Source organism: Anopheles bellator, chromosome 2, assembly GCF_943735745.2.
Source record: "Anopheles bellator chromosome 2, idAnoBellAS_SP24_06.2, whole genome shotgun sequence".
NCBI lineage: Eukaryota > Metazoa > Arthropoda > Insecta > Diptera > Culicidae > Anopheles > Anopheles bellator.
The window spans coordinates 27863672-27887881 of NC_071286.1; the positions used below are offsets into that span (position 1 = coordinate 27863672).

At 53.7% G+C, this 24210-nt stretch overlaps 5 protein-coding genes across 7 annotated transcripts; 3 read left to right on the forward strand and 2 right to left on the reverse strand.

Moving 5' to 3' along the window:
* On the reverse strand, nt 1-24210 carry LOC131210101 (small ribosomal subunit protein uS12m). 2 transcript variants are annotated; one of them, XM_058203301.1, is made up of 3 exons: nt 24116-24147; nt 23971-24026; nt 1-514 (listed from the first exon to the last, which is right to left on the reverse strand). In XM_058203301.1, exons 2-3 carry the CDS (start codon nt 24020-24022, stop codon nt 153-155), a joined length of 414 nt encoding a protein of 137 aa, XP_058059284.1. In that variant the 5' UTR covers nt 24023-24026; nt 24116-24147; the 3' UTR covers nt 1-152. The 2 variants fall into 2 exon arrangements, with proteins under 2 accessions (XP_058059284.1, XP_058059283.1); XM_058203300.1 differs by having other exon boundaries at nt 2-514; nt 24093-24210.
* On the forward strand, nt 4934-8291 carry LOC131211358 (aminopeptidase N-like). The gene is made up of 4 exons (XM_058204787.1): nt 4934-5976; nt 6088-6428; nt 6498-7770; nt 7845-8291. Exons 1-4 carry the CDS (start codon nt 4934-4936, stop codon nt 8062-8064), a joined length of 2877 nt encoding a protein of 958 aa, XP_058060770.1. The 3' UTR covers nt 8065-8291.
* LOC131211366 (aminopeptidase N-like) lies at nt 8550-11454 on the forward strand. Its single transcript, XM_058204799.1, has 2 exons — nt 8550-9909; nt 9977-11454. Exons 1-2 carry the CDS (start codon nt 8550-8552, stop codon nt 11452-11454), a joined length of 2838 nt encoding a protein of 945 aa, XP_058060782.1.
* LOC131211369 (aminopeptidase N-like) lies at nt 12423-15744 on the forward strand. Its single transcript, XM_058204803.1, has 2 exons — nt 12423-13456; nt 13824-15744. The coding sequence occupies exons 1-2, from the start codon at nt 12423-12425 to the stop codon at nt 15664-15666; spliced, it is 2877 nt and encodes a 958-aa protein (XP_058060786.1). The 3' UTR covers nt 15667-15744.
* On the reverse strand, nt 15977-19809 carry LOC131210100 (E3 ubiquitin-protein ligase NRDP1). Of its 2 annotated transcripts, none has more exons than XM_058203298.1 (4): nt 18807-19809; nt 17655-18242; nt 17417-17582; nt 15977-17329 (listed from the first exon to the last, which is right to left on the reverse strand). In XM_058203298.1, the coding sequence occupies exons 1-4, from the start codon at nt 18894-18896 to the stop codon at nt 17226-17228; spliced, it is 948 nt and encodes a 315-aa protein (XP_058059281.1). In that variant the 5' UTR covers nt 18897-19809; the 3' UTR covers nt 15977-17225. The 2 variants fall into 2 exon arrangements, with proteins under 2 accessions (XP_058059281.1, XP_058059282.1); XM_058203299.1 differs by having other exon boundaries at nt 15977-17335; nt 17411-17582.

A 24210-nucleotide genomic window follows, 5' to 3' on the forward strand; every position in this document is an offset into this window, starting at 1 on the left:
AACCTCTCCATCACATTCATAGTGTTTGGCTCGTCAATAAAATGTTTATTGATTTTTTTTTGTTGGTTTTGAACACCATTAAATGCCTACTCCAGCCGTTCTACGCGTTCTGTTTGATTTCACTTCCGCACTACCAGTCAGTGCGCTTCATCCTACTTTTGCTTGATCACGTGCGGAAGATCGTACTTTCCGCGGACGCACTTGATCTTCACTCCGGGCAGATCCTGGCAGCGACCAACGCGCACCAACACGATGTTGTGCTCCTGTAGGTTGTGCCCGATGCCGGGAATGTACGCGACCAGCTCCTTGCCCGTTGACAGGCGCACCAAAACACACTTCCGGTTGGCCGAGTTCGGTTTCTTCGGCTTCTTGATCAACGTCTTCAGCACCACACCCTTGGCGAACGGCTTTCCGTCGAGCGGCTGGCGCGGAGGCCGCACTTTTACGTGAGGTCCAGTCCGGTGCATCTGGTTCAGGGTGGCCATTGTGCCGCGCTGCAGGATTGATGAGAATGCTGACCAAGAAAGAGAGAGAGGGAGAAAGAAAACGATAAGGTTTTGATTTGGCACGTGTTCCTTCGGTGACTGTAGTTTTCGTTTGCCTTCATTTTATTTGTCCTGGGCATCTTTCGACGTTCAAGTAAAGGATTTGAGGCACAGATTGATGCCATCACTGATGCCAGCTGTTGGTCAGAGAGCGAATTGTGATGATCATTCTACCCGCAGCTGCAATACATCGTACGGATGCTGCCCAATCGATCGAGCTAATTGGGTATTGTTGTGCAGAGTCAATTAAGGAGACTTAAGTTACTTTACTAGACAATGTTCAACACTTTTAAAAGAGATACAATATCCTATCCAATCCAATCCAATTGAACCATTTTGAAATAATAAGTTTGATGATCGCTACAACATAGATTAGAACATTGCCAAAAGCTAGACCAGCATCAACTGCAGGCGAGCTACACTGGCATTCGAAATCATAATTGTAATTGGGTCTACGACGGCTTGTCAACAAAAGACCCATGTTAACATCATGTTAAACACATAACAACTTCAGCAGTGTTTATCGCGATCGTGGCAAGGAATTGCGAGGTATCCTCAAAAGTACCCCGACGATCACTGAAACCAAACTGTTACCGACAATCGCGATAACATGGCCAAAGTGGTCACTGCCAACGGGCCTCTTTCTGGCACCTTTTTCCCGATCCCGAGCATATCTTGGTGAAATATATGTGTGTGCCTGTGTGTTATGCTTTGAGTTAAGTTGTTAAGTCGTCCGCTTTCTTTTGTTCGGTCCTTTCTTCGACACGATGAAGTCCTTTTATGTGGTCCTTTGTCTTTTCCCGTTACGCTGCTAATCTGAGACACAAGGAGCCCCAAGATAGACCCGATTTTGATGAATCGATCTGCACACGACAGACGCCCACTCGCCTAAATTTGCTTCGCCTGGCCCAAGCGTGTTGCTTAACTTTGCGGACGGTGGTCCTGGCGTCCCACTCGCCAGCCGCTTTTTTGTTTGGCAACCAATCCGTATCCTCGTGCCGATGGAAACGATGACATGGTTTCATTGTGTGGTCAACAAAAGGACTTGCATAAAAAGGCTTACATCGATGTGGCCGGCCGGCTACAAACACCTTCCCTGGGTTTGGGTTAACCGCAAACGGTCATTATTGGACTCCGTTGTCCTCGGCGATTGAGAGAAAGAATTGAGACATTGACCGGTCGATTATGACTGGCCGGTTGGGTGGTAAGCATAAGCATTATGATGTCTTTTGTCTTTTCCAAGAATAGCATAGACAAAGGCCCACTCTTTCTTGACACTTTCCGTTGTCACAATCGGATCGATCGATCAATCGATCGTCACCAGCGCCATACACGGCGTTGCTGTTGCACCCGTGACGACGACTGTGTTTCAAGCATAATTTCGCCCAAAACACGACCAGTTACATATCCAACCCTACTGGAGGCGAAAAATGATGGAAAAGAATCGACAAATGATCCGATCGAAGACCATCCAGACTCCAACTGTTACAATTCCCTCTTGAACATTACCGGATCGTATTCAACACGCGGCACTGCGCTGCGCTGCTGGGCTAATCTGTGGGAAAGGATCATAATTTTAGACCGTGTCAGCTGCACGGTGCTGGACACCGGCCAGGTAGTTCCGACCCGCGATTATCAAAAAGCCGGTGTCCTTCGGGTTTCGGTAAAGGATAATATTGTCGATGATCTGCTACGGCCGATGGCACTAGGTCGCCAGCGATGGCCGCAGAGCCCGCTGATTGGAAACGGCCATGGATCATCTGTCATTTTTGCGTGCGGCTTGCCTGATCCTGCAGCTCAGCGCGCACTTCCCATAACCTCACATTGCTCGGAACTTGATTTGAACGGGCGCAAAGAGAATCGGCAACGAAGGGTTCAAAAATCTACAAATCCACCGGAGACGAGCATCCGAACGGATTGGTCAAATCTCGCTTCCTGCCCTGGAAGCCGTTCCCCGTGCCGTTTGCCGCAATTCGCATACGCAGAGGGGCAAATGCGTTTAATTGCAGGCGCGCCAACCGTCATTCAGTGAGGTGTGGTCAGTGAGTGTCCGATCGTCACATGACGTGGCTAATTTCAATATGCTTCGGACAAAACACAAATTTGAAACCTTCAGGCGGTAGCGGCGACTGACAAAAGGACATACCGGTGCACGCATGGAAGGACATTTTCTACTAATCCTTTGCAGCTTGCCAAAAACAGAAACTGCACAATAATGCCTCGGGCCGGTATCCTTATCCCTTTCGTCGCCGGTCACGTTTTGGCAGGCTGTGGCAGATGGTTGCCGATCTCTAGCGAGCTGGACGTAGAGTGGACAGCGTCCTTTTTCTGGTCGGGCCGCATGCTGGTGATAAAATGACGCACCCAGGAAGCTGTCACGGGGAAAGATTGCCGAAGGGGTGAGCCGATAAAATGGGGAACTACGCCAGATACGGGCGAACACGGAAGAAACGGTCAATTAGGAAAGGGTGTGTCCAGATACGTAAGTGCGGACCAAGAAACGGAACATCTGAGTTCTCTGAGGCCTCTGCTAATAATATTATTTTCCTTTCTTTCACGTTATTACACTTTGTTTAAAGCTGTCCCTTAACGCTGGTTTGTTCGATGACCGTTCCAGCGTCATTTAAATATAATTATTAGGTTCGGTTCATGCAAAAGTCAATATCAGAAACATACGATGCCCCATAATTCACCTGTTGAAACAAGAATTTTAAATTCCCACAAAACTGAACGATACAAAGTTTAAGATTTCTTGCCATAAAGCTACACGTTACCTCCGTCCCCAAGACGTTCTTATAGGAATACCTTCTCGCCCTTATACCTTGTCAAATTCCTTCGCAAAATCTTGGAAACTTTCTTACCACGAAAAGCACAGCTTCCCGTATATTGCTTCACCACTCGAGTTCTCGCGTGCAAAGATTTCACATACAGCTGGCCACGGAGTAACACTGTCCCCGTCCGGCACAGGATTATGCTTTTCGTAATGTCGGCCGATCGCTTTGGGCACAAGATTGCATGGTACCTGTAGCAGGAGCGGAGACGGAAATTTCGGCCTAACCAAACTTTTCACACGTGCATAAGCAAACCCGAAAGCGCTGGGCGCTTTGGGACGGTTCCGATTCATCCGATGGTCAACTGGCAACCCGGGCAACAATAGCACGGTGAGGACGAGGACGAGCGCAAGGCAGGATTAAGCATTAGGCAGAACAATGCAATCCAATATATATGTAAATGAGTTTTCATGTGTGTGACAAAGTGTTTTTCCAATTCCTGGAGTCCAATTGGATTTGCGTGTCCGTCTTTTGCGGTTCCATTTTTTGTCGTTGAGTTGAACTTTTTTGCGCACAAAAGAGAATGCAGTTCCGAAAGCTAGAAGCTTTTTGCACCTCGGCGCGTCGTATACAATCGACTCAGGGACCTTTCGGCGTCCCGCAACGTAACGAATTACAGCTCATCCAAGGAACGATTGAGCGCAGGTGTGCCAAAGCCAGGACATGGCCATCGCATTATGACACCTGTAAGGTGAGCATTTATAATGATCGAAGGTGTGGTAATAATACCGAAAGAAGCACTAAGTGTCAAAAGGACATTTTGAGACGGGAATCAAATTTAAGTACTTCACAGGGTTAAACATGGCGACTGTACAGCGTCGTATTAAGTAGGCAACGATTTCCGAGTTCATTGTCATGGCGCCCTTCAAGTAGTAAGTGTAAAAGCCACTTATGGAGTGGTCTGAAAAAGCATCACAGTACACTGTGGAATGCGAAACATTGTCGGCAGGAAGCTTCTTTAGGTAATTTATATAATCTGCAACGAAACTGTTGTGCAGCTGCACTATCGCCATCTATACGTGAACTTTTGCCACAACGCAGATAAGCCGCATAATCATCTCGCCCCCTCGAAATATCGATGGGGGGACACTGCACAAAACCGATTGATGGCCAAGGTGCACATAAAAAAGCAGGGCGCCACTGCACTGCGCCCGGTTGATTGTAATGGTGCAGTGTACTTAACATTGTTCGAAGAGCGAAGTTGTTGTGTGATTCAATATTTCTACTAACGGCACCGGTCGGCAGTTGTCTACACGTTTGAAACGGCCAACACGCCGACCACGGCAGCTATCAATCCGCAACGGTAATATCTTTAAACGATGCGCGCGCCCTCGGACATCCTGCAAGACACCCGGCCGGCTATCAGCTCGAAACGGCTCGTCTCTGTATCTTTAACGATGCGTCGCACACTTTATTGGCGGCTGTTTCGGGGCACCATCACCACCCCCGGGCCAGGCAATCTGTGTCTTGTTATCTTGCATCTCACATCGGGCGTGCGCTTTAAGTGGCCGGACATTCCGACCGGACCCTTCAGTTCCAAAATCGATAGCCCGTGAAATGGTCAAGAAGTTTAGTGCCGATCAGCGGCGGCGACAGCGGTTCGTAGTGGCGGCCGGTTTGCTGCTAGCCGCTACACTGTGTGACCGCTACACTGCAGCCACAACCACGAAGTTGAGTCCTCTCCGGGAGGGGCACTTCAGCGATGGGACGCTTTCCGGCGGCGGACCGGGAATCGTCGCCCGAGATGTGGACGACTACGAATATTTTCTGCCAAACAATTCGATCCCCACGCACTACGCCATCTCGCTGCGGACCGACATTCACGAGAACGTGCGCACGTTCTCCGCCACGACCTGGGTCTACTTGACGATCCTGGAGCCGACCAGTACGCTGACGATGCACCTGCAGGAGCTCTCGATCCAGACGACCGTGCTGTACCGGGTGCCCAATTCCGGGGGCAATCCCATCCAGATCGACCAACCGACGCACTCCGTTAACATTGCGACGGAACAGGTCACCTTCCGCAGTGCGTCCCAGCTGGCCACGGGGAACTACGCGCTGCGGGTGGTGTACACGGGCAGTATGCGCAACTACCAGAGTGGTTACCTGGTGTCGCAGTACCGGGACGACGACGACCAGTGGCGCTACGTCGGCACGACCCACTTCCAGGCGACGCTTGCGCGCCGAGCGTTCCCCTGCTACGACGAGCCGGCCCTGAAGGCCACATTCGATCTGGAAATTACGCACCACCGGACGTACACGGCGATCGCCAACATGCCCATGGCGCAGAGTACGGTCGATTCGACCGACCCGGAGTACATGGTGACGAGCTTCGACCGAACGCCCCGCATGTCCACGTATCTGGTCGCGTTCGCCGTGACGGACTTTGTCACCCAAAGCAACGGGCGGCACCAGGTGACGGTCCGGGCGAATGCGGTGGACGATGCGCTCTACGCGCTCGACGTTGGCGCCACGATACTGGACCGACTGGCGGAGTACCTGGACGTACCGTACTACGAGTACATGCCGAAGATTACGTCGATCGCAGTTCCGGACCGTGGCACCGGTGCAATGGAGAACTGGGGTCTGGTGACGTACGGGTACGTAATGATATCCGGAATGCTTATCAGGGAACCCAAAGGTGTCTCCAATCAATCGCCGCCCGCCCCGATTTACTACGCCGTCGTCTAACTTGCTTTCCGCAATTGCAGGGAACCGTCGCTGTTGTACAACCAGGCCGTAAATACCTATCGGAATCGTAAACGGGTTACGACAGTCATCGCGCACGAGTACGCCCATCAGTGGTTCGGCGATCTGGTCAGCCCGCTCTGGTGGCAGTACATATGGCTGAACGAAGGATTCGCCACGCTGTACGAGTACTACGCGACGCGACTGGCCAACCCGGGCGACGAGTATTGGGAACTGTTCAACGGTGAGGTCATCCAGCGGTCTTTGGGTGAGGACGCTACCGAAACCATTCGCCCGATCAACCAGAATGCGGCCAGCCAAAACGACGTGGCGGCACTGTTTGATGTCATCGCCTATCAGAAGGGTAAGTTCCTAATCGTGCGCCACACTCATCATTTTTATGGTGTCCTGACTGACTGGCGCCCATTTCCAGCCGGCAGCGTACTGAACATGTTCCGCAACGTACTGGGCGAAACCCGCTGGCAGGAGGGCTTACGGTCGTACCTGATCGAGGGCGAGCTAAGCGCTGCGGACGAGAACACGCTCAGCACCCATTTGCAGCGCACGGTTCAAGGCAGTGAAGGTGTTCTTCCGGCCGGCACCACTATCCACACGGTGCTTGCGTCCTGGACCGGTGCCCCCGGCTTCCCGGTGCTCAACGTGCAGCGTCTGTACCGCGGCGACGGGGCGATGATCCTGTCACAGGAACGCTTCCTGGCCGACCGAGTGTTGCCGACCACGCACACCTGGCACATTCCGTACAACTACGCGTACGAATCGTCGGCCACGTTCCACGATCTGTCCCAGTTCGAGTGGATGTCGACGCGGGCGGCCAAAATCTCTAGCAGCGTCCCGGACGCCGAGTGGGTCGTTTTTAACCTGCAGCAAACGGGCTACTACCGGGTGAACTACGATCGGCGCAACTGGGACCTGCTGGTGGACGCACTGCTCGCCAACCACGTTGCCATCCACCGGCTAAACCGGGCGCAGCTCCTGGACGATGCGTTCCAGCTGGCCCGGGCCGACCTCCTCGATATGGGCGTGGTGCTACGGATGATGCGCTATCTGCGTCGCGAACGGGACTACGCACCGTGGTTCGCGGCCGACAAAGTACTGAAATACCTGTACGAGAAACTGCGCGGCACCAATCACGAGGAGGTGTTCCGTGCATTCGTGAATGACCTCATCGAGGAGGTTTACGCTACGGTCGTCCCGGTGGACACGGTGACCGACGGGGAGACGACGTTGTTCAAGTATCTCCGGGAGTTGATCACGGGATGGGGTTGCCGAATCGGGTACGAGGATTGTTTGCAGCGTTCCCGAGACGCACTGCGCCGGGAGTACGGTGCCGGCGAGCTCGACCCAACTCCGGTGCATCCGGATGTGCGGGCCGTCGTCTACTGCTATGGACTGCAGGCGGAGGATACGACCGAAGAGTTTACGGCCATCTACCAACGGCTCATGGCGTCGCGCAATCAAGCCGAACGTACCGATCTGCTGAATGCGCTCGGGTGCTCCGGGAGCTCCGACAATATCCGCACGCTGTTGGCCACGGTGCAGTTCAGTGCGATACCCGGCTCCAGCTTCGTGTACCTCAGCGAAGAGAAGGGCCAACTGTTTAGGGCGATCACCGACGGTGGCCGGTTGCCGATCAACGCGATGATGGAAGTGTTCGCTGACGCCACCACGTTGCAACAGTTGATCGGGTACGGTCAAACGACATCGGTTCCGGGTCCTGGACTCGTGGTGACTAAATATTTCATTTCTCCTGTTACTACAGCGTGGTGGGCACCGATCCGATCGTTTCGGCGATTAATCGAATTGCGGAGCGAACCAACAACCCGGAGGAGCTGCGTCAGCTGGAGACGATGCTGGCCGCCGTCGGCCCATCCTTGTCGGTGCCCGGTGCTCTCGAGTTGGCTACGGCACGCCCACAGTGGTTCAGCACGGTCGAGGGCCTGATCGTGGAGCAGTTTCTGGAAAGATACAACACCGTTTGAGCTACCGTCTGCCGATATCATCCCGCCGATTGCGCAACAAGTGGAAACCGGGAACAATCAGATCGGCGTCAGCTGAGCGCTCGCCAGAGCGCTATCGGAGAAGCTTAGTACTTAGTACGCTCAGTATCTTATCTTGTCACCGGCCTCCAGATGCACCCGTCGATCACCGGCAATTGTCACAGCCAAAACTCAGTGCTTTATCAAGGAACATTCCGAATCAGCACTTCAATTCATTTAAATAAACATCCAAAACGGGAGCGCAGATTGTGTGGACGATGATGTGGCGGCCCGAAGCTAGAAATAATAATCGAATCATATCTCGGTGGCTGCTGCTCTTGTCACCTTCGGCTCATTATTTGGTGAATCCCCCAAAAAAGCGGCCAATATGGTGTCGTAACACTGGACGAAACATCGGCGTATAAATAATGGTGCATCCAGCGGTGGGGCCCGTTAGTGTCTCTCTCTCGGTCTTGGGCGCGAGAACAATGGTGTTAAGAAGGAATCTGCCGCTGCTCTTGGTGTTGCTGGTGCTGGGGGGTACCGCCGTGAGCCAACGACGTCATGCCCCCTATCCCGAGTGGAGTGACCGCGAATTTGCGCCAGTGATCGCAACGCAGCAAACCTCGGATCACCTCTCGCCAAAAGACGTGGACCAAAGCTACCGGCTTCCGAGTGAGACGGTTCCGACGCACTACGCGATCCGCTTGCACACCCCGCAGCTGCACACCGGCGGTCGCGCTTTTAGCGGTGCGGTTGACATCTTCCTCGATGTGATCGCTCCGACCCGGACGATTACGGTCCATAGCCGCGGTCTGGTCGTTAACTGGGCGGCCCTGTTCGCTCGGCAGGATGATGGGCTGCTGGTGGAGTTTGGGTTCCCGCAGCACGAGTGGGACTCCCGGACCGAGCACCTGACGTTCCTGGTCGGCGGCGAGCTTCCGCTCGGGAGCTACGTGTTGGCGCTCGAATACGACGGGCAGCTGGAGACGAACTCGGACAGTGGGTTCTTCCTGAAGTCCTACGTCAACGATGAAGGCGTCCGCCGGTACGTCGGCACAACACAGTTCGAGTCGACCAACGCCCGGATGGCGTTCCCGTGCTACGACGAACCGCTGCTAAAGGCCACGTTCACCCTTTCGATTACGCACGCGGCCGAGTTCGAGGCCGTCTCGAACATGCCGATCGCCGAGCGGCTCGCGTTGGAAGGGACGTCCGAAGGCTACGTGACGACCCGCTTCGACACGACCCCGAAAATGTCCACCTATCTGCTCGCGTTCGGTGTGTCCGACTTTGTCGCCATCCAGGACGGTCGCCAGCAGGTGTACGCCCGGCCGAATGCGATCCATGAGGCCGTCTTTGCGCTCGAGGCCGGCGTACGCATTCTCGATGCGCTCGGCGAGTACACGCACGTGTCGTACTACGAGTACATGCCGAAGCTGTCCCAGATGGCCATCCCGAACCGTGGGTCGGGTGCCATGGAGAACTGGGGTCTGGTGAAGTACGGTGAGCCGGCGCTCCTGTTTAACCCGGCCCGGAACACGTACCGCACGCGCAAGGGAATCGCCGTGGTCATTGCGCACGAGTACGCGCACCAGTGGTTCGGCAACCTGGTCAGTCCGCACTGGTGGAGCTACATCTGGCTAAACGAAGGGTTCGCCAATCTGTTCGGTTACATCGGAGCCGACCGGGCGTATCCGGACGAGCGCTACTGGGACCTTTATGCGGTGGAGAACGTGCAGAACGCGTTCGGGCCCGATTCGAGCGACACCGTGCGACCAATGACCCAGGATGCAACGACACCGTCGGCCATTTCCGGGCTGTTCGATTCGATCGCTTACGACAAAGGTGAGTACTCTCTCTGGGCCGTTAGACGGTGACTCCTGATGAATTGGCGTACCTTTCCCGTTCACAGCCGGAAGCGTACTCAACATGTTCCGTACGGTGCTGGGCGATGACAATTTCCGCGCCGGACTCAAGGTGTACTTCGAAAACCGACAGCTGGACGGCGCGGTTGCGGACGATCTGTATGAAGGGCTGCAGACGGCGATCGACGGCAAGGATGTGCTGCCGGGTGGCGTCACCGTCAAGCAGCTGATGGACAGCTGGACGACGGAACCGGGCTACCCGGTGCTCACGGTGCGCCGTAACTACGACGACGGATCGGCGATCGTGGCGCAGGAACGGTTCTACGCCGAGAAGCGCGAACCGAACGCGAACGTCTGGTACATCCCGTACTCGTTCGCCCGTGCGTCCGCCCCAAGTTTCGACGATCTGTCCGACTTCCGGTGGTTGTCCCAGAAGGCGGAACGCATCGAGGACACCGGAGCGACCGCTGACGAGTGGCTCGTCTTCAACAAGCAGCAGGCGGGATACTATCGCGTAAACTACGACGCACACAACTGGCTGTTGATCGCGAAGGCCCTCCAGAGCGATCCGTCCGCCATCCATCGGTTCAATCGCGCCCAGCTGATCAACGATGCGTTCCATCTGGCCCGTGTTGACCGCCACGATATGGCTCTGGCGCTAGATCTGCTCACGTACCTGGCGCACGAGACCGAGTACGTCCCGTGGGCCGCGGCCAACGGTGTGCTGAACTACTTCTACGACAAACTGCGTGGCACGGCCCACTACCACGACTTTATCGTGTACGTCGACGCCCTGCTCGGCCCGGTGTTCGATGGGTTGGGTGAGTTCGTGCCGGTTCCGGAGGATGAGCCGCTGCTCCAGAAGTACCTCAAGCAGCTCGTCACCACGTGGGCCTGCCGGCTGGGGTACACCGAGTGCCTCCGGCAGACGGCGGACGCTCTGAGCACTGCCGTCGAAACAAACACTGCAGTCCATCCGGACGTCCAGTACGTGGTGTACTGTTACGGCGTGAAGGGGGCCACCGATGACCAGTACCGCTGGCTGTTCGATCAGATGATCAAGTCGGGCAACGAAGCCGAACGCTCGCTGCTGATCGAAGTGTTGGGTTGCTCGCAGGACCGCGACCAACTCGCGTCCTTGTTCACCGTGGCCATGGGCAGTACGGCTGATCTGGAGAGCCTGCTGGCGGGCGAACGGACACGCATCATATCGTCGATCTACTCGGCCGGCCGGTTCGGTGTGGAAGCCATCATCGAAACACTGTCCTCGAACCGTGCCCTGGCAGAGGAATTCGTTGACCGTTTCGGGCAGGGCCAACTGAACAGCGTCGTGGCGAATGTGGCTTCGCGTACCAACAACGAGGCCGAGCTAGAGCAGCTCGAGGGCTTCCTGGCCGCGCTGGGCGATTTGATCAGCGAGGACACGGCCGCGTCGGCCCGGCGTACCGTCCACACCAAGAACGAGTGGTTCACGACGTACGAAGGCGTGCGTTCTACCACCTTCTTTACCGACTTTTCGAAATGAGTCAAGCAAAATAAATCAATGCACGAATTTGCCGCCTGCCGTACTTCGCGGGCTCAATGATAGCGAAGTGGCCGTTGGCAAACATTATGTACTCTACGACCAGAACACGCCTTGTCTTCTTAATTACCGTGGGAAATGTTATGCGATAACAGCGAGGGGCAGCACAACAGGAGATAAGAAGGAGAGCTACCTAACGCCCAACGGTCGAAAACCACTCCGTCGGGATACTCAAAGTCGTCTCTCCATTTCAACAAGGGACCAGAGGGAACATATGCGCTAAGATACCATCATCTCACTCGTTATGTAATTACACCGATTAGTAACAGATATCGATCTCTATCGACTCAATGGCTCAACCTTGCTTGTCATGATTTCCCCGGTGCGAAGTGACCGTTTATCAGCCAGTACACAACTATTTCGAGAGCCAAAAATTTAGTTTGCTCTGCCATTTTATCCCATTTCATCCCCATTCATCGCACATGCAGGAGCTTCGGCATAATCTAATCTTTCCAAGCTGCGCGGGAGCTAGCAATGGCCAAGATTAACCATAATACTGATAGTGGAGCTCGGTGGACGATCGATCGCACACCATCATCGATGGGAAAAACACTACGCAACTGGCACAATAAGTCCTTGCTAAACCAACACACGTTGGAGCGCTACTGTGTGCTGCTCCATTACATACAAAATCGGTTAATTTTTATGATCCCATCTGTTTGGCGGTATCTAATCTTTACAGCCTTCGTGCGATGACCACCACCGCGGACGAATGCCACCATTGTGTATTGATTCTGATAAATTGGTCAATAGAATCCGGGGTTCGACATAAATGCGGTCCGCCCGATGGATGACTATAAACTGGACCGGTGCCATCGAGTAGCCGCACAGTTAGTGTTAATCCCTTCACCGAGAAGGGTAGTGTCCTAGGGTGACTGGAGAGTGTGCATAGAAAGTTTAGTGGAAGAAAAATGGTGAAAATTCGATTGCTGCTCAGCACCGCACTGTTGCTGCTGGCGGCAGTGGACAGAAATGTCGTAACCGCTGGCCGACCCGCGTGGAAGTGGCTGTTGGATTCGTCCGACGTAACGTTCGTGCCGGGGCCGGACGATTGGAGTGAGGCGGCCGAATCGTCGGTTCCGAATCGTCGCCAGGCAGTGGATGAGTCGTACCGATTGCCCAACAACACCGCACCGGTCCACTACACTCTGGCCCTGCGAACAGCGATCCACGAAAATGATCGCCAGTTCAGTGGCATCGTCACGATCCTGCTGCGGGTTCTAGAGCCGAGCACCACGATTACCGTGCTAAACCGTGGGCTGGTGGTGCAGCGGGCAAGTCTCCGGGACGAGAGCGGTGTGACCGAGCTGGAGCAACCGCCCTACGCGACCGATCCCACCACGGAACATCTCACCTTCACGCTGGCCCAGCTCCTGCAACCCGGCACGAGATATTCCCTGCGCATCGAGTTTACCGGCACGCTCCAGAACAATAACAATATGGGCTTCTTCGCTTCCTCGTACCTGGACGACGAGGGCGTCCGGCACTATTTGGCCTCGAGCAAGTTCGAACCGACCCACGCTCGGTCGGCGTTCCCGTGCTACGATGAGCCACTGCTGAAGGCCACCTTCGATCTGCAGCTAACACACGCGGCCACGTACAATGCGGTAGCGAACATGCCGGCGCTCGGCGCTCCCGAGCCGGATCCGGACAACGCCGCGTACGTCACGTCTCGGTTCGAGACGTCGCAGATAATGTCCACCTATCTGGTGGCGTTCGCGGTCAGCGATTTCCAGATTCGTACCGCTGGCCAACAAACGGTCTACGCCCGATCGAACGTCTTCGAGGAAACCGAATTCCCACTGGACATGGGCAACAGGGTGCTGGACGCGCTCAGTGCGTACACGGACGTTTCGTACTACGACTACATGCCGAAGATGACGCAGATTGCCATCCCCGACCGGGGTACGGGAGCGATGGAGAACTGGGGTCTGGTAGCTTATGGGTAAGCGACTGCCAAGAGTTATGTAGATTCGCACTGTCGGTTGCTGAGATTGTCTACGACCTACCGAAGATACTCTAGTAGATCCAATTGCGAATGCCATAGCGTAACCTTAAAAAATAAGAACAAAACTAAATGAAGTTTAACCGCCCCCCGAAAACAGTAGACATGTAGCACCAACGACACTGGTCTGCTGAATCATTCAGCGTTATCTCGCGTAATTGGAGATTAACACTTTATCGCCCTCTTGTCAATGAGAGTTCCGAAGGATTTTCCCCATGATAACTTCATATGCAGACGGATCGGTGCGCGTGCATCCTACGTCTCCTATGCGTCTCACACGTCCTATGTTCTTACTGCGCCTTTACAGAGAGCCTGTCTTGCTGTTCAATCCGGCCATTAACACGTATCGCAACCGGAAGAGCGTCACGACGATCATCGCCCACGAGTACGCCCATCAGTGGTTCGGCAATCTCGTGAGCCCCCACTGGTGGGAGTGGATCTGGCTGAACGAGGGCTTTGCCACGGTGTACGAGTACCTCGCCGCACAGCTGGCCCACCCGGAGGGCAACTACTGGGAGCTGTTCACCGTCGAGGTGGTGCAGAATGCGTTCGCCGCCGATGCGAGTGAAACGGTTCGTCCGATGAACTGGAACGCTGGGTCACCGAACGAAATCGCTGCCCTGTTCGACACGGTGGCGTACGATAAGTCGGGCAGCGTGCTGAACATGTTCCGCGAGGCGTTCGGTGATGCGAACTGGCGCCAGGGTCTGAACAGCTACCTGATCGAGCGCAAACTGGACGGTGCCACGGCGGAACACTTGTATGCCGGAATCCACGATGCCCTACAGGCCAGCGGTGCCGCCAACCTGCTGTTACCTGTCGGCTTTAGTGTGCGCGACCTGATGGAGTCGTGGACTTCATCCCCCGGTTTCCCGGTGCTGACCGTGCGTCGGACGTACACGGACGAACGGAGTATTATACTTTCCCAGGAACGGTTCCTGTCCAACAAGAAACTTCCGGACAGCCATGTGTACCACATTCCGTACGACTTCACCGACGCCGATACGCGTGACTTCACGCCCTCGCCCTCCGCTTTCCACTGGCTGTCGTCGAAGGCGGCCAAAATTGTCACCACCGTTCCTCACGACAAGTGGATCATCTGCAACCGCCAGCAGACGGGATACTATCGCGTGAACTACGATCCCGACAACTGGCAACTGATCATCGATGCGCTCCGTTCTGATCCCACCCAGATCCATCACCTGAACCGTGCGCAGCTCATTAACGATGCGTACAATCTGGCACGGGCCGAACGGCTGGACCTGGGCGTGGCCCTACGTCTCATGACCTATCTGAGGCGGGAAACCGAGTACGCACCGTGGTCGGCTGCCGGGAGCGCACTGACGTACTTCTACAACAAACTGCGCGGCACAGACTCGTACGAACACTTCCGCACATACGTCAACTACATCCTGGCCGATGCATACGCGTTACTGACGATCGACAGCGTCACCGGGACGGAGACTATGCTGCAGCTCTACCTCAAACAGTTCATCACGACCTGGGCCTGCCGTATCGATCACGGGGATTGTCTCCAGCGAACGGGTCAAGCTCTTGCCGCAGCTCACACCGCCGACACTGCCGTCCATCCGGACATCAGTACCGCCGTCTACTGCAACGGAATGGTCACGGCCAGCGATGAGCAATTCGTCTGGGTGTACGATCAGTTCAAAAACTCGAGCAACACAGCCCACCGTACCGTGCTGATCGATGCATTGGCTTGTGCGCAGAAACCGTCCCACCTGGAATCGCTGCTGACGGTGGCGCTGGGCAGTGGCAGCGAGTTTAATTCGCTCCTTGCCACCGAATGGACGCGCATCGTTTCCGCCGTGTACGGAGCAAGCCGGGCCGGTGTGGATGCGGTGATCGATTTCCTTTCGGTGCCCACGAACGTGGCGGAATTCGTCAACGTGCTCGGCCAATCGACACTCAACAGTGCCGTGTCGAACGTTGCTTCGCGAACGAACAACGCCAACGAGCTGGCCCGGCTGAACGGACTGCTGACAAGTCTTGGTACAGCCGTCACGGAGACGACGGCCAACAATGCTCGGGCGACGGCAGAGAGTAACTTCGGTTGGTTCACCACCTACGAGGGGCTCGTGGCGGTCGAGTTCTTCGAGAAGTTTGCCACCACACCGCAAGAGTTGTAAGAATTGTGGTACTACCGCGAACAAATGGCGCCGATCGTGGCGCGTAGAGAATGTTCAATAAAACGAGCAGAATCGGGTTTCCGCGAAAACTGACCTGAAACAGATTTCCTATTCACTGCACTAAGAGTTAAACTGTTGAAGCAAACGTAATTGATTGACAGGTTAACGACAAGGACGATGTTGACCGCCTTTTGACCGACATGACCGCTTTTGTCTTGACAACGAAATTCCGAAATTACATGTATTTTTCATCGCTTCGTGGAGCATATATTCAGAGCTTCGTGGAGCATAACGCCGTTCTCAACGTGGGTCTCAACCTTAATTACGTACCATTCTTTACGCTGGCGTGGCCCATAACTGACCTGCATTCATTCGTTCTCTCGTTCACGCTTACTGATTGGCGTACCCTGCTGGGTAAGCCCATGGCCTGTTCACTTCGAAACGCCACAATCAGTTAGTTTTCTATCTCCCTAATTAGATACTAATATACGAACGAAAGTAACTGAAACTTAAACCGTAAACGAAATAGGGCCACCTTCCACTCCAATTAACGAAACAAGCTAAACTAAGGTTGTCCTGTCCCGAATTGTTCCCTTTCTGCATGCTCTGGAAGAGCCGCCAGGGGGTAGCTACTCCTCTCCGTACTGCCTGTGCCTGTGTCTCTTCGCGATCTTCCTAAATCGATCTTTTGCATCCGATAGAGAGTGGGAGAGCATCCTTTTGGTTTTGATCGTCGGATCGCAGATCGCTGATTCAAAACGTAGAAACCACCCGTAAAAGACAGACATCCATTGATGATTGGCAGGCGAGTGCAAGAAGATCGGGAAATGATTGTGCGGTTAAGTCGTATAGCAGCTTCAAGCCGGTTCTGTACAGTTACCGTTCACGAACGGCTAGGAGTTTTATACAAACGGCGTAATCACGCAACAGGGGATGTCTGTAACTAGCGCGGATGGCGCAATCGCGGTGGCCTTCCCAGCAAGATGCTGTGTAACCACGCACAAGTGATCCGAAAGAACAGAGACAGCAGAGACAAAACAAGCTTCTGCATGGACACTTTTCCGTCAAAGGCGGCACGGCGGGTTCCCTAACGTATTTTAAATCACAAATTGTTTCGTGTTTGAAAGTTGGAAGGTTGCTTTTGCTTCCGAGAGCCACACTATGAGAGAGGAAGATTGAAAGGACTAGAGCTGTTTTTCAACCTTCTTCTCGTCTTCCTATGTCTCTCGAGCAAACTGTCCAAACTTTTCGGCACACCATAGGTCCATACACCGTACTGCGCAGCACTGCACCGGCGGCGGTCGGCGCGCTTGGTCGGCGCGCTCCGATGCCATTGAGCTGTGTGTGCGCGGGCATCGATGAAAACCGAATCTGAGACCCAAGAGATCAACTTGTATTATTGGCCATGGCCGGCAATGGGGCGGGGAGAATGTTAATGTCCCTGTCGTTTAATATCGGGGAGATCATCTGATGCGACATGAACCAGTGTACCTCCGGAGGGGCTCTCGTCCCCGTTCCCATCATCAGTAATTGGTGCCGCCCGGCTCCCCGCCCGCTAACTATTCGATGCCGTGTGCAAATATCATCACCAGTCCCGGCTCGACCATCACGTCCTCGTTCATGTGCGTATTGTCGCACTGCAACACCAGAACGGCTTGTTTACCTACCGGCGACAGCATTGGAAAAGATACAAAATACAATTAGAATGAGAAGTATTGAGTTGTGCCCCAAGGGCCATCGCTTTCCGTACCGGGTACTCTCCGGCAAATGTAGTTTTCGTATATCCGCCGATTATTTTGGCGCGTTTCTAGTGAACTGAGACCGCGGGGCCACCGACGCTCGTGGCAGTTTTCCATCAAATCGTCCAGTATATGAGGTGGGCAACCCGATTCGGACAGTGCTCGTTTGATCATTAGCTAAAATGGGATGAAAACCAAAACCAGTCAAAAGTTACGCCTAGTGGCTCGTCCACCAATGACATCACAAACCTGCAGTGCGTCATCCGGGGTGGAAATCATTCCGCCCCATCGAGTGACACGTGCCCGGGCCAACCCGTTGCACCACCGGGTCACCTCGTCTCGCTCCATCTGATCGGCAATGGCACGCATGGCGGGATTCGACACCCGCATGGCCCGCATGAAATCCTTCACGAGATTAAGTTCGCGCTTCAGCTCGTTTATCACCAAGTTTTGATCGTTGATCTCGTTCTTCAGCTCGCCCATCTTCTGCTGCTGGCTGTGGACCAGCGAGCGCAGCTCCCGGAAGCAGTTGTGATCCTTGTACTCGTCCTTCGGTATGACGAAGCCGCACCCCTTCTCGCACGGTAGCGGCCTCTTTGGGTTGTGCTCGCACTCCTCTATGTGGGCCGCCAGCGTGTCCAGCTTCAGCACGAGCGTGCAGCCGTACATTGCGTTCTCGCAGGTAATGTTCAGCCGGGACAGCAAATTGCGCAGGATTCTTGGCACGGCGCGGAGATTGTTGTTCGTGATCGGGTTGCGATCGACTGGGCAGGTAGGCTGCCGCGACAACCACTCGGTGATGCAACCGCGGCAGAATGCATGCTCGCAGGCAACGGCCTAGAGAAGCAAAATGGTTCGATTAGTGTGATGATTGTGCGATTAAAACTAAAATGCAGTACACATAGTGAAAGAATAACTCAAAGGGGAAGTTACGACGACGAAGTTCCTTTAATCCGTCCTCTCTTGTTGAATGCTTGATGGTCGGAATCAACGGCCCGTGCCTTATCAACTGGTTTCTCCAAATTCATTCATCTAAAGTTAAAATGTTGCTTGTTTGATTTGAGCGCGTGAAACAATAAACATTCGGCTTTCAAAAAAAACACACCGGGAAGTACGAGCCGCGGAAAGATAAGTTATGCACACTGCGCTTTGCGGAACCACTACTGTTGCGGCTGCTTCGGATGGATCGTCATGTTTTTGTTTCAGCGATCGCCACCGGTGATCGAACGAATCGAAAATTGGCCGAAAATTGCCTTCACTTTCTCTTTGCCGCAATTCGAAGTCCGAGGGGAAGTCACTCGATGCGCAACCACCACCACGGATGGAAACATTCTCACATGATTCGCACGGGGAACGCATAAAAGGAAAGTGCTATAGTGCGAGGGAAAGGGCCAAACTCACCTGCAACGGTTCTTCCAGTACACCGGAACAGATGGGACAAATCAGCTCCTCGTCGACTTCGCCCTGAAACCGGGTCAAATCGTAACCCATCGTCCGGTGGGTCTGCTGCGCGCACGGCGAAATGCGTTCTTGCACACGCACTATGCTGATGTAGTATTGGGGGATCGATGATTTCGGGTTGTTTAATTCTTTCACTGCGGCCTCCACAACAGACGCGAATGGCGCTCGCTCGATTTACCGTTGCACTCTTATCAATTGTGCGCTTTCAGCCAACTCTATGCACAATCTTCCGCGGAACAGTGACAGGAAGGCTTAATTCATCTTGTTTGATCTCTTGCGACAACGTTCATACAACAATTTGTCGGTATGTGCCATTTTCGCAATGATTCACAACGGCACGATCCTCATACCGATCATAGCCTGAACTGTTTGCTGATTGTTAACCCCTTTGGGAAGTCTCGTTCGTTCGTTCTTCTGGACGATCGAGGCGGTCGAAGTGGTTAGACACTGCACTGCAGAGCGTCCACACCACTCGAAGAACCAAATCTCTCGATCACTTTAGCTAAAGAGATTCCTTTGACGGCAAGGTGCAGTTTTGCTTACCGCACGCACCACTCGATTGCCAAGATACTGTGTCTTAACCTTTCGCGGGCTGGGGGCGCACACGATCGACATCCGCCGCGCGGGTAACGAGAGCGACCCGCAGCACCCGGAAGCACAGTGTCGATCCGCGAGCGCGTCGAAGATGCTCTTTGGTTCACCGTCCACGCGCGCGGGTTCGCCTTCGCTGCCGGCGATGAACGCTTCAGGTGCTGCTGCCGTAACTTTACTAGACTGCCACCCGGTTTGTAGTGGTGCCGGTTGTGTGGTTGTGTTCCGCCCTCAGTCCGTTTTCGCACGTTCACGCCGCTGCGCTGCTACTCGTTTGCAGAAGCCATTGCCGCAAGTTGTGTGTCGCCGGACGCGCTCTTGGCGCTCTCAGGCGCTTAGCGAGTTTGTTGATTTATACGCTTTTCTCCTCGATTCGCGCTCGCCGTCTCTCTTTCTCTCTGTTTCTGGACTTAACGGGTTAAACCACTCTTCGCCGTGAGAGCGATCGTTGGCAATTGTTGATGATGTCGGGTGGTTGTTACTTACCGCCGAACTCGCTCAACAACGGTGCTCCTTCTGCTGCTGCTGCTGGAACTGGAGGTGCTTATTGCACCCGTTGGCACTCTGCCGGACGTTGAATCTCTTGCGATATCGTTGGGCCCCCACCGCCGCGCTACTGTCGTTGTTTCTCTCGCCTTTTTTTGGGGCCATTAAGTTTCTGCCATTGGCAATTTTTCCTTTCTTCACACTCTCGTCGTTCGCTGCGCCGCTGTTGCTGTCTTTTGCGTTGCTGCTCTCCTTTCGGTTCCGAGTTGGCCTCTTTCTCTTTCCGTCTTATTATTCTCGCGCTTTTTCGCGTACTTTTCCGCGCGTCTGTTTCATCTGCCCTTCGGACACACAGTGGTCACGGTTGCCGTCGCACGCCACCGTCGCTGCCGGTACCACCACCACCGGGAAAGCACACCAAGTTGTCGATATGATGAAGAGGTCGATCGCAGTCCGTCGGCATTTCCTTCCCTCTCTGTCGACCGTCGCGTCCTTTCGGAGCTGATGATGATGATCTTCGACGTGGCCACCGCGGCCCGGTTGTTGCCGCCGAAGAAGAAGCATCAAAATGCATTAATGAGCAGCGGCCAGTGCCTCCATCGGGGGCCGAGTGTGGGCCTCGGCAGTAGTAGCAGCAGGTCGAGGTTTTCGTATGGCCAATCTCCCTGCGCAAAGCATGAGAAAGAGAATTAAAACCCGCAGCAAAGATCAAGTTTCCTGTCCCTCCGGCAAGTTCATCATTCCGCGAGCTCTGAGAACGCTCGGAACGGAACCGCAACGGAACGCGGGGGGTGGCGTTGGTTGGACAGGGTTGGCAGTTTATACATGCTGCAGGAAATGGAGGCATTTACACCACCACCATCGCAACACAACCCACTCCCGGTGCAGCCGGAGGACAGGAAGACGATTCGCACACACGCTACACAGCATCATTTTGGAGCGGAGGTTTTCGGGAAGCTTGTCGCCTTCGGTGACGCCCCCCGCCAGGATGTCAGTTGCCCCGTTGCCCTCACTCGTCATGGACACGCTATCGCTAGATCTTGCAGCGACACATTCGCCCTCCTTCGCATCTAGCCGAAGAAGCGGAGCGGTCAATAAACACTACCGCGTTCGCAAGACGATCGAAAGATCGATGATCTCGCGGACGATCGGGTTGCAGCATCGCGTGATCGCGTTTTGCCTGCGATACGGAGGATCGCTTAGCGAAACGACAGGAAGAGGTCTGAAAAAAGGAGAAAAAGGTCTGCAATTTCGGGACCATCTTGCGCTTTCATGAATCCCAACATCACCACCGTTGATAATTCTCGCGCGCTTCAATCCGTTCGTTTACTCGCACGGATACGCGCGATCGATGGAACCATCATCGATCGAACTAATTCGATCGAGAATTCATCGATAAGATCGAAATCATAACGTTAAAAATGCCTGCAAAATCTATGATCCTTTGATGAATGTCTCGGACTCAATCCGGTACCATCTTCACAAGCGGCGAAGATCGCGTGGACTTACGACTTATGTTGTTGCATCAAACCCACGGTCACAAGAAAGGCCACGCAGAGTACAACAACAGTATCCGTTATTCTAAAGAGGAGCAGATGAAAGCCAACCCTAAAAAAGAGAAAACATCCACAATAAAACTGGTTACAGACAATAAAACCGTGTTCAAATTCCCCGCACACTTCCGTGCGCGCTGCTGCTGCTATCGGAGACAGCGAGCAAAAGTTGTCCTTTCGGCCCGAGATCCCGTCGACATAATCGAGATCGGCGCGATCGAGAACAGAGTTACGGTCCACACATCAAAAGCACAGAATACAGCGCGTAGACGGGGCCTGCACCGCGGGCCTTCCTTCTCCTTGCATCTGGTTCTATTTATCTTTAGTGCTTTCCATGACGCCTCGCTGCTCCCCTTCTCTCTGTGGCCATATCCCGATCTGTTTCGGCTTCTCTTTCGCAAACGGGAGGAAGATTTTTCTCCTGAAACGGGACCACAGCGTGATCCGCTGCGCGTTGACCGGTGGTTGTCGCCGTGAAGACACGAAAGGAGAGCAAAACTTAAAACCGAGTGTTGCAGAAAGCGCACACCGGCAGGAAGAAATAAACCGCAACGCAGCAAGCGACGGAGTGAGCGAGCGAATCAGGGAAAAAAGAGCAACCTTTGCTCGGCCGTGCCGTCGATGTCGATCCGCGGTCGCATGTGCTTTGGCCTCGTTTCAAGGGAACAAACCCCAGAAACAAGAGCTTGGCCACTGGACCGGCCGGCCGTCTCTCTCTCTTTAATGGGAAGTTCGTGCTGCAGTTTGCAGTGGTCCTACCGTTTGAAAGGACTTACGGGTGACCGCATGTTTCTTGTTCGGGTCGCCAGAGTGTCACTGCTGGCTGGGGAGGAAGCGCCTGCGTATCTTCTTTTCAGCTGGCGGTGGCAAATCGGATCGCTAAAAACAAAAGTTTTATCCACCCCAGGCACGTTAATTTTTGGGAGCTGTGCAATCGCTAGCAAATGGAAGCACTGATAGTGACTCGGCAACAATCGTCAACTTTCAACCATCCAGACACCGCACGGCAACTTCCGTAGCCTCCTTCGATTCAATGCACATGTTTTCAGCTCTTACTCACCTGTTTGAATGAACGATCGGCCGCCGTCTGCCAAGTCGAAGCTGGTGCACTGCAGCCACACACTGTTGTTTCTTCTTCTTGTTGGGCACTTTGCACTTTACACTTGGCGTTCGCCACCGAAATGCAACCGACTGGAACCCGCGACGACCCTCCGTGATCCGTGGTGTTGAATTACGAAGGATCCGCGCGCGTCTCGGCCACTGGTTATTTTATGCTTGTGTGATAATATACCGGTTCGCACGGAGCGAAACTGCGTAACGAAGCAAGGGGCGAAGTTGATAAAAAAAAAGCTACACGCTTGCACTGCCCTTCACAACGGCCAGTGCGCGATCACCCTGCTGAGCACACCAACAACGCCCGATTACACACTACCGGGCACGGGCACACATACGGACAGACAGGCCGCTATGGTGTCCCATTCGTCTCAGCAAACTGTGCACTGCGGAGAGCTTTCTCGAAGCGCGTCCACCATAGGAAGCTGCTACCACGGTGCGTGTCTCAAGTGTACCGTTTTCCGATTTTCTGCACGCAACCCACGGTGTATGGTCCCCGCAAAAGGGAAACCGTGCTTGCACACCACCGTGAAACTTGGCACACCAATCTTTATCTTTGGATGGGCACGAGATAGATCTTGGTTTGTTGCCCGATACTATGCACCGAGGTGGCCCGATCGATTGATGGCCTTGCACACCTATTGAAACCGTGCCACCAAGAGGGCAGCAGCAGGAAATAGGAAATGTAAACTATCTCAACAGCAACACTCTCTCGCACGATTTTGGTTAGTCGCTGCGAATGACAACTGCGAACGAAATCGAACCGTCAAAGTGGCTTCTCACTCGAAGTGAGCTAAGCGTGAGTGAGATGTGAGTCGATTCGAGAAAGTATGCCTTCAACAGTCACTTGGATGACAATGGGATAAATTAAGATAAAATCAACGACAAACTTCTGCAACTCCTGCTCCGTGCGTCAATTACGTTTGCTTCAGTAACGTTCACTCTTAGTAACATACGAAAGCTCACTTAAAATTTGTCTTTAGTTGTAGATAAGTATTTTTAAAATAAAGTTCTTTCGACACTCATTGAACGTTGACGAGAAACTATTGATACATTACCATTCTTGGTAATAGAAACGATCAAGAGTTGATTATGTTAAAGTGTACTACTGTACAGATGAATAGCTGTAATTTGTAATTTAGCCTCCTATTTATGCACACAACACATTCCAGCGGCCTTCACAGCAGCTTGCCTCTTGCACAATGTTCCATCAGTAAGATACTTTGTAAGTGTGCGCTGTGTCCATAGAGCCATCCAATAAGCCAAAAACTTATTGAACGCACTACTAACTCCACTCAACTCGGCAGCGGGAGGTTACACAATCCGCCACAGGAAGCGCCAAAAATGATGATAACACCTACCTTCGCCGGCTAAGCACTTCGTGAGGTTGAAAGTTTGCCGCAGAAAGTTCATGTTCCTAAAAGACAAACAGTAAGTGAAATCATTAGAGGTGTGCCTTAACTTTCTACCCAAATAACATTACAGTCGAGAAGTGGTGTGTTCTACCCGCAACAACGAAACCCCGGCACGAGAACACTACGGAAAAGGATTTGTTTTGTTTGTGAAGTGAAACGAAAGAGAAAGACCCACTGACTGACAGC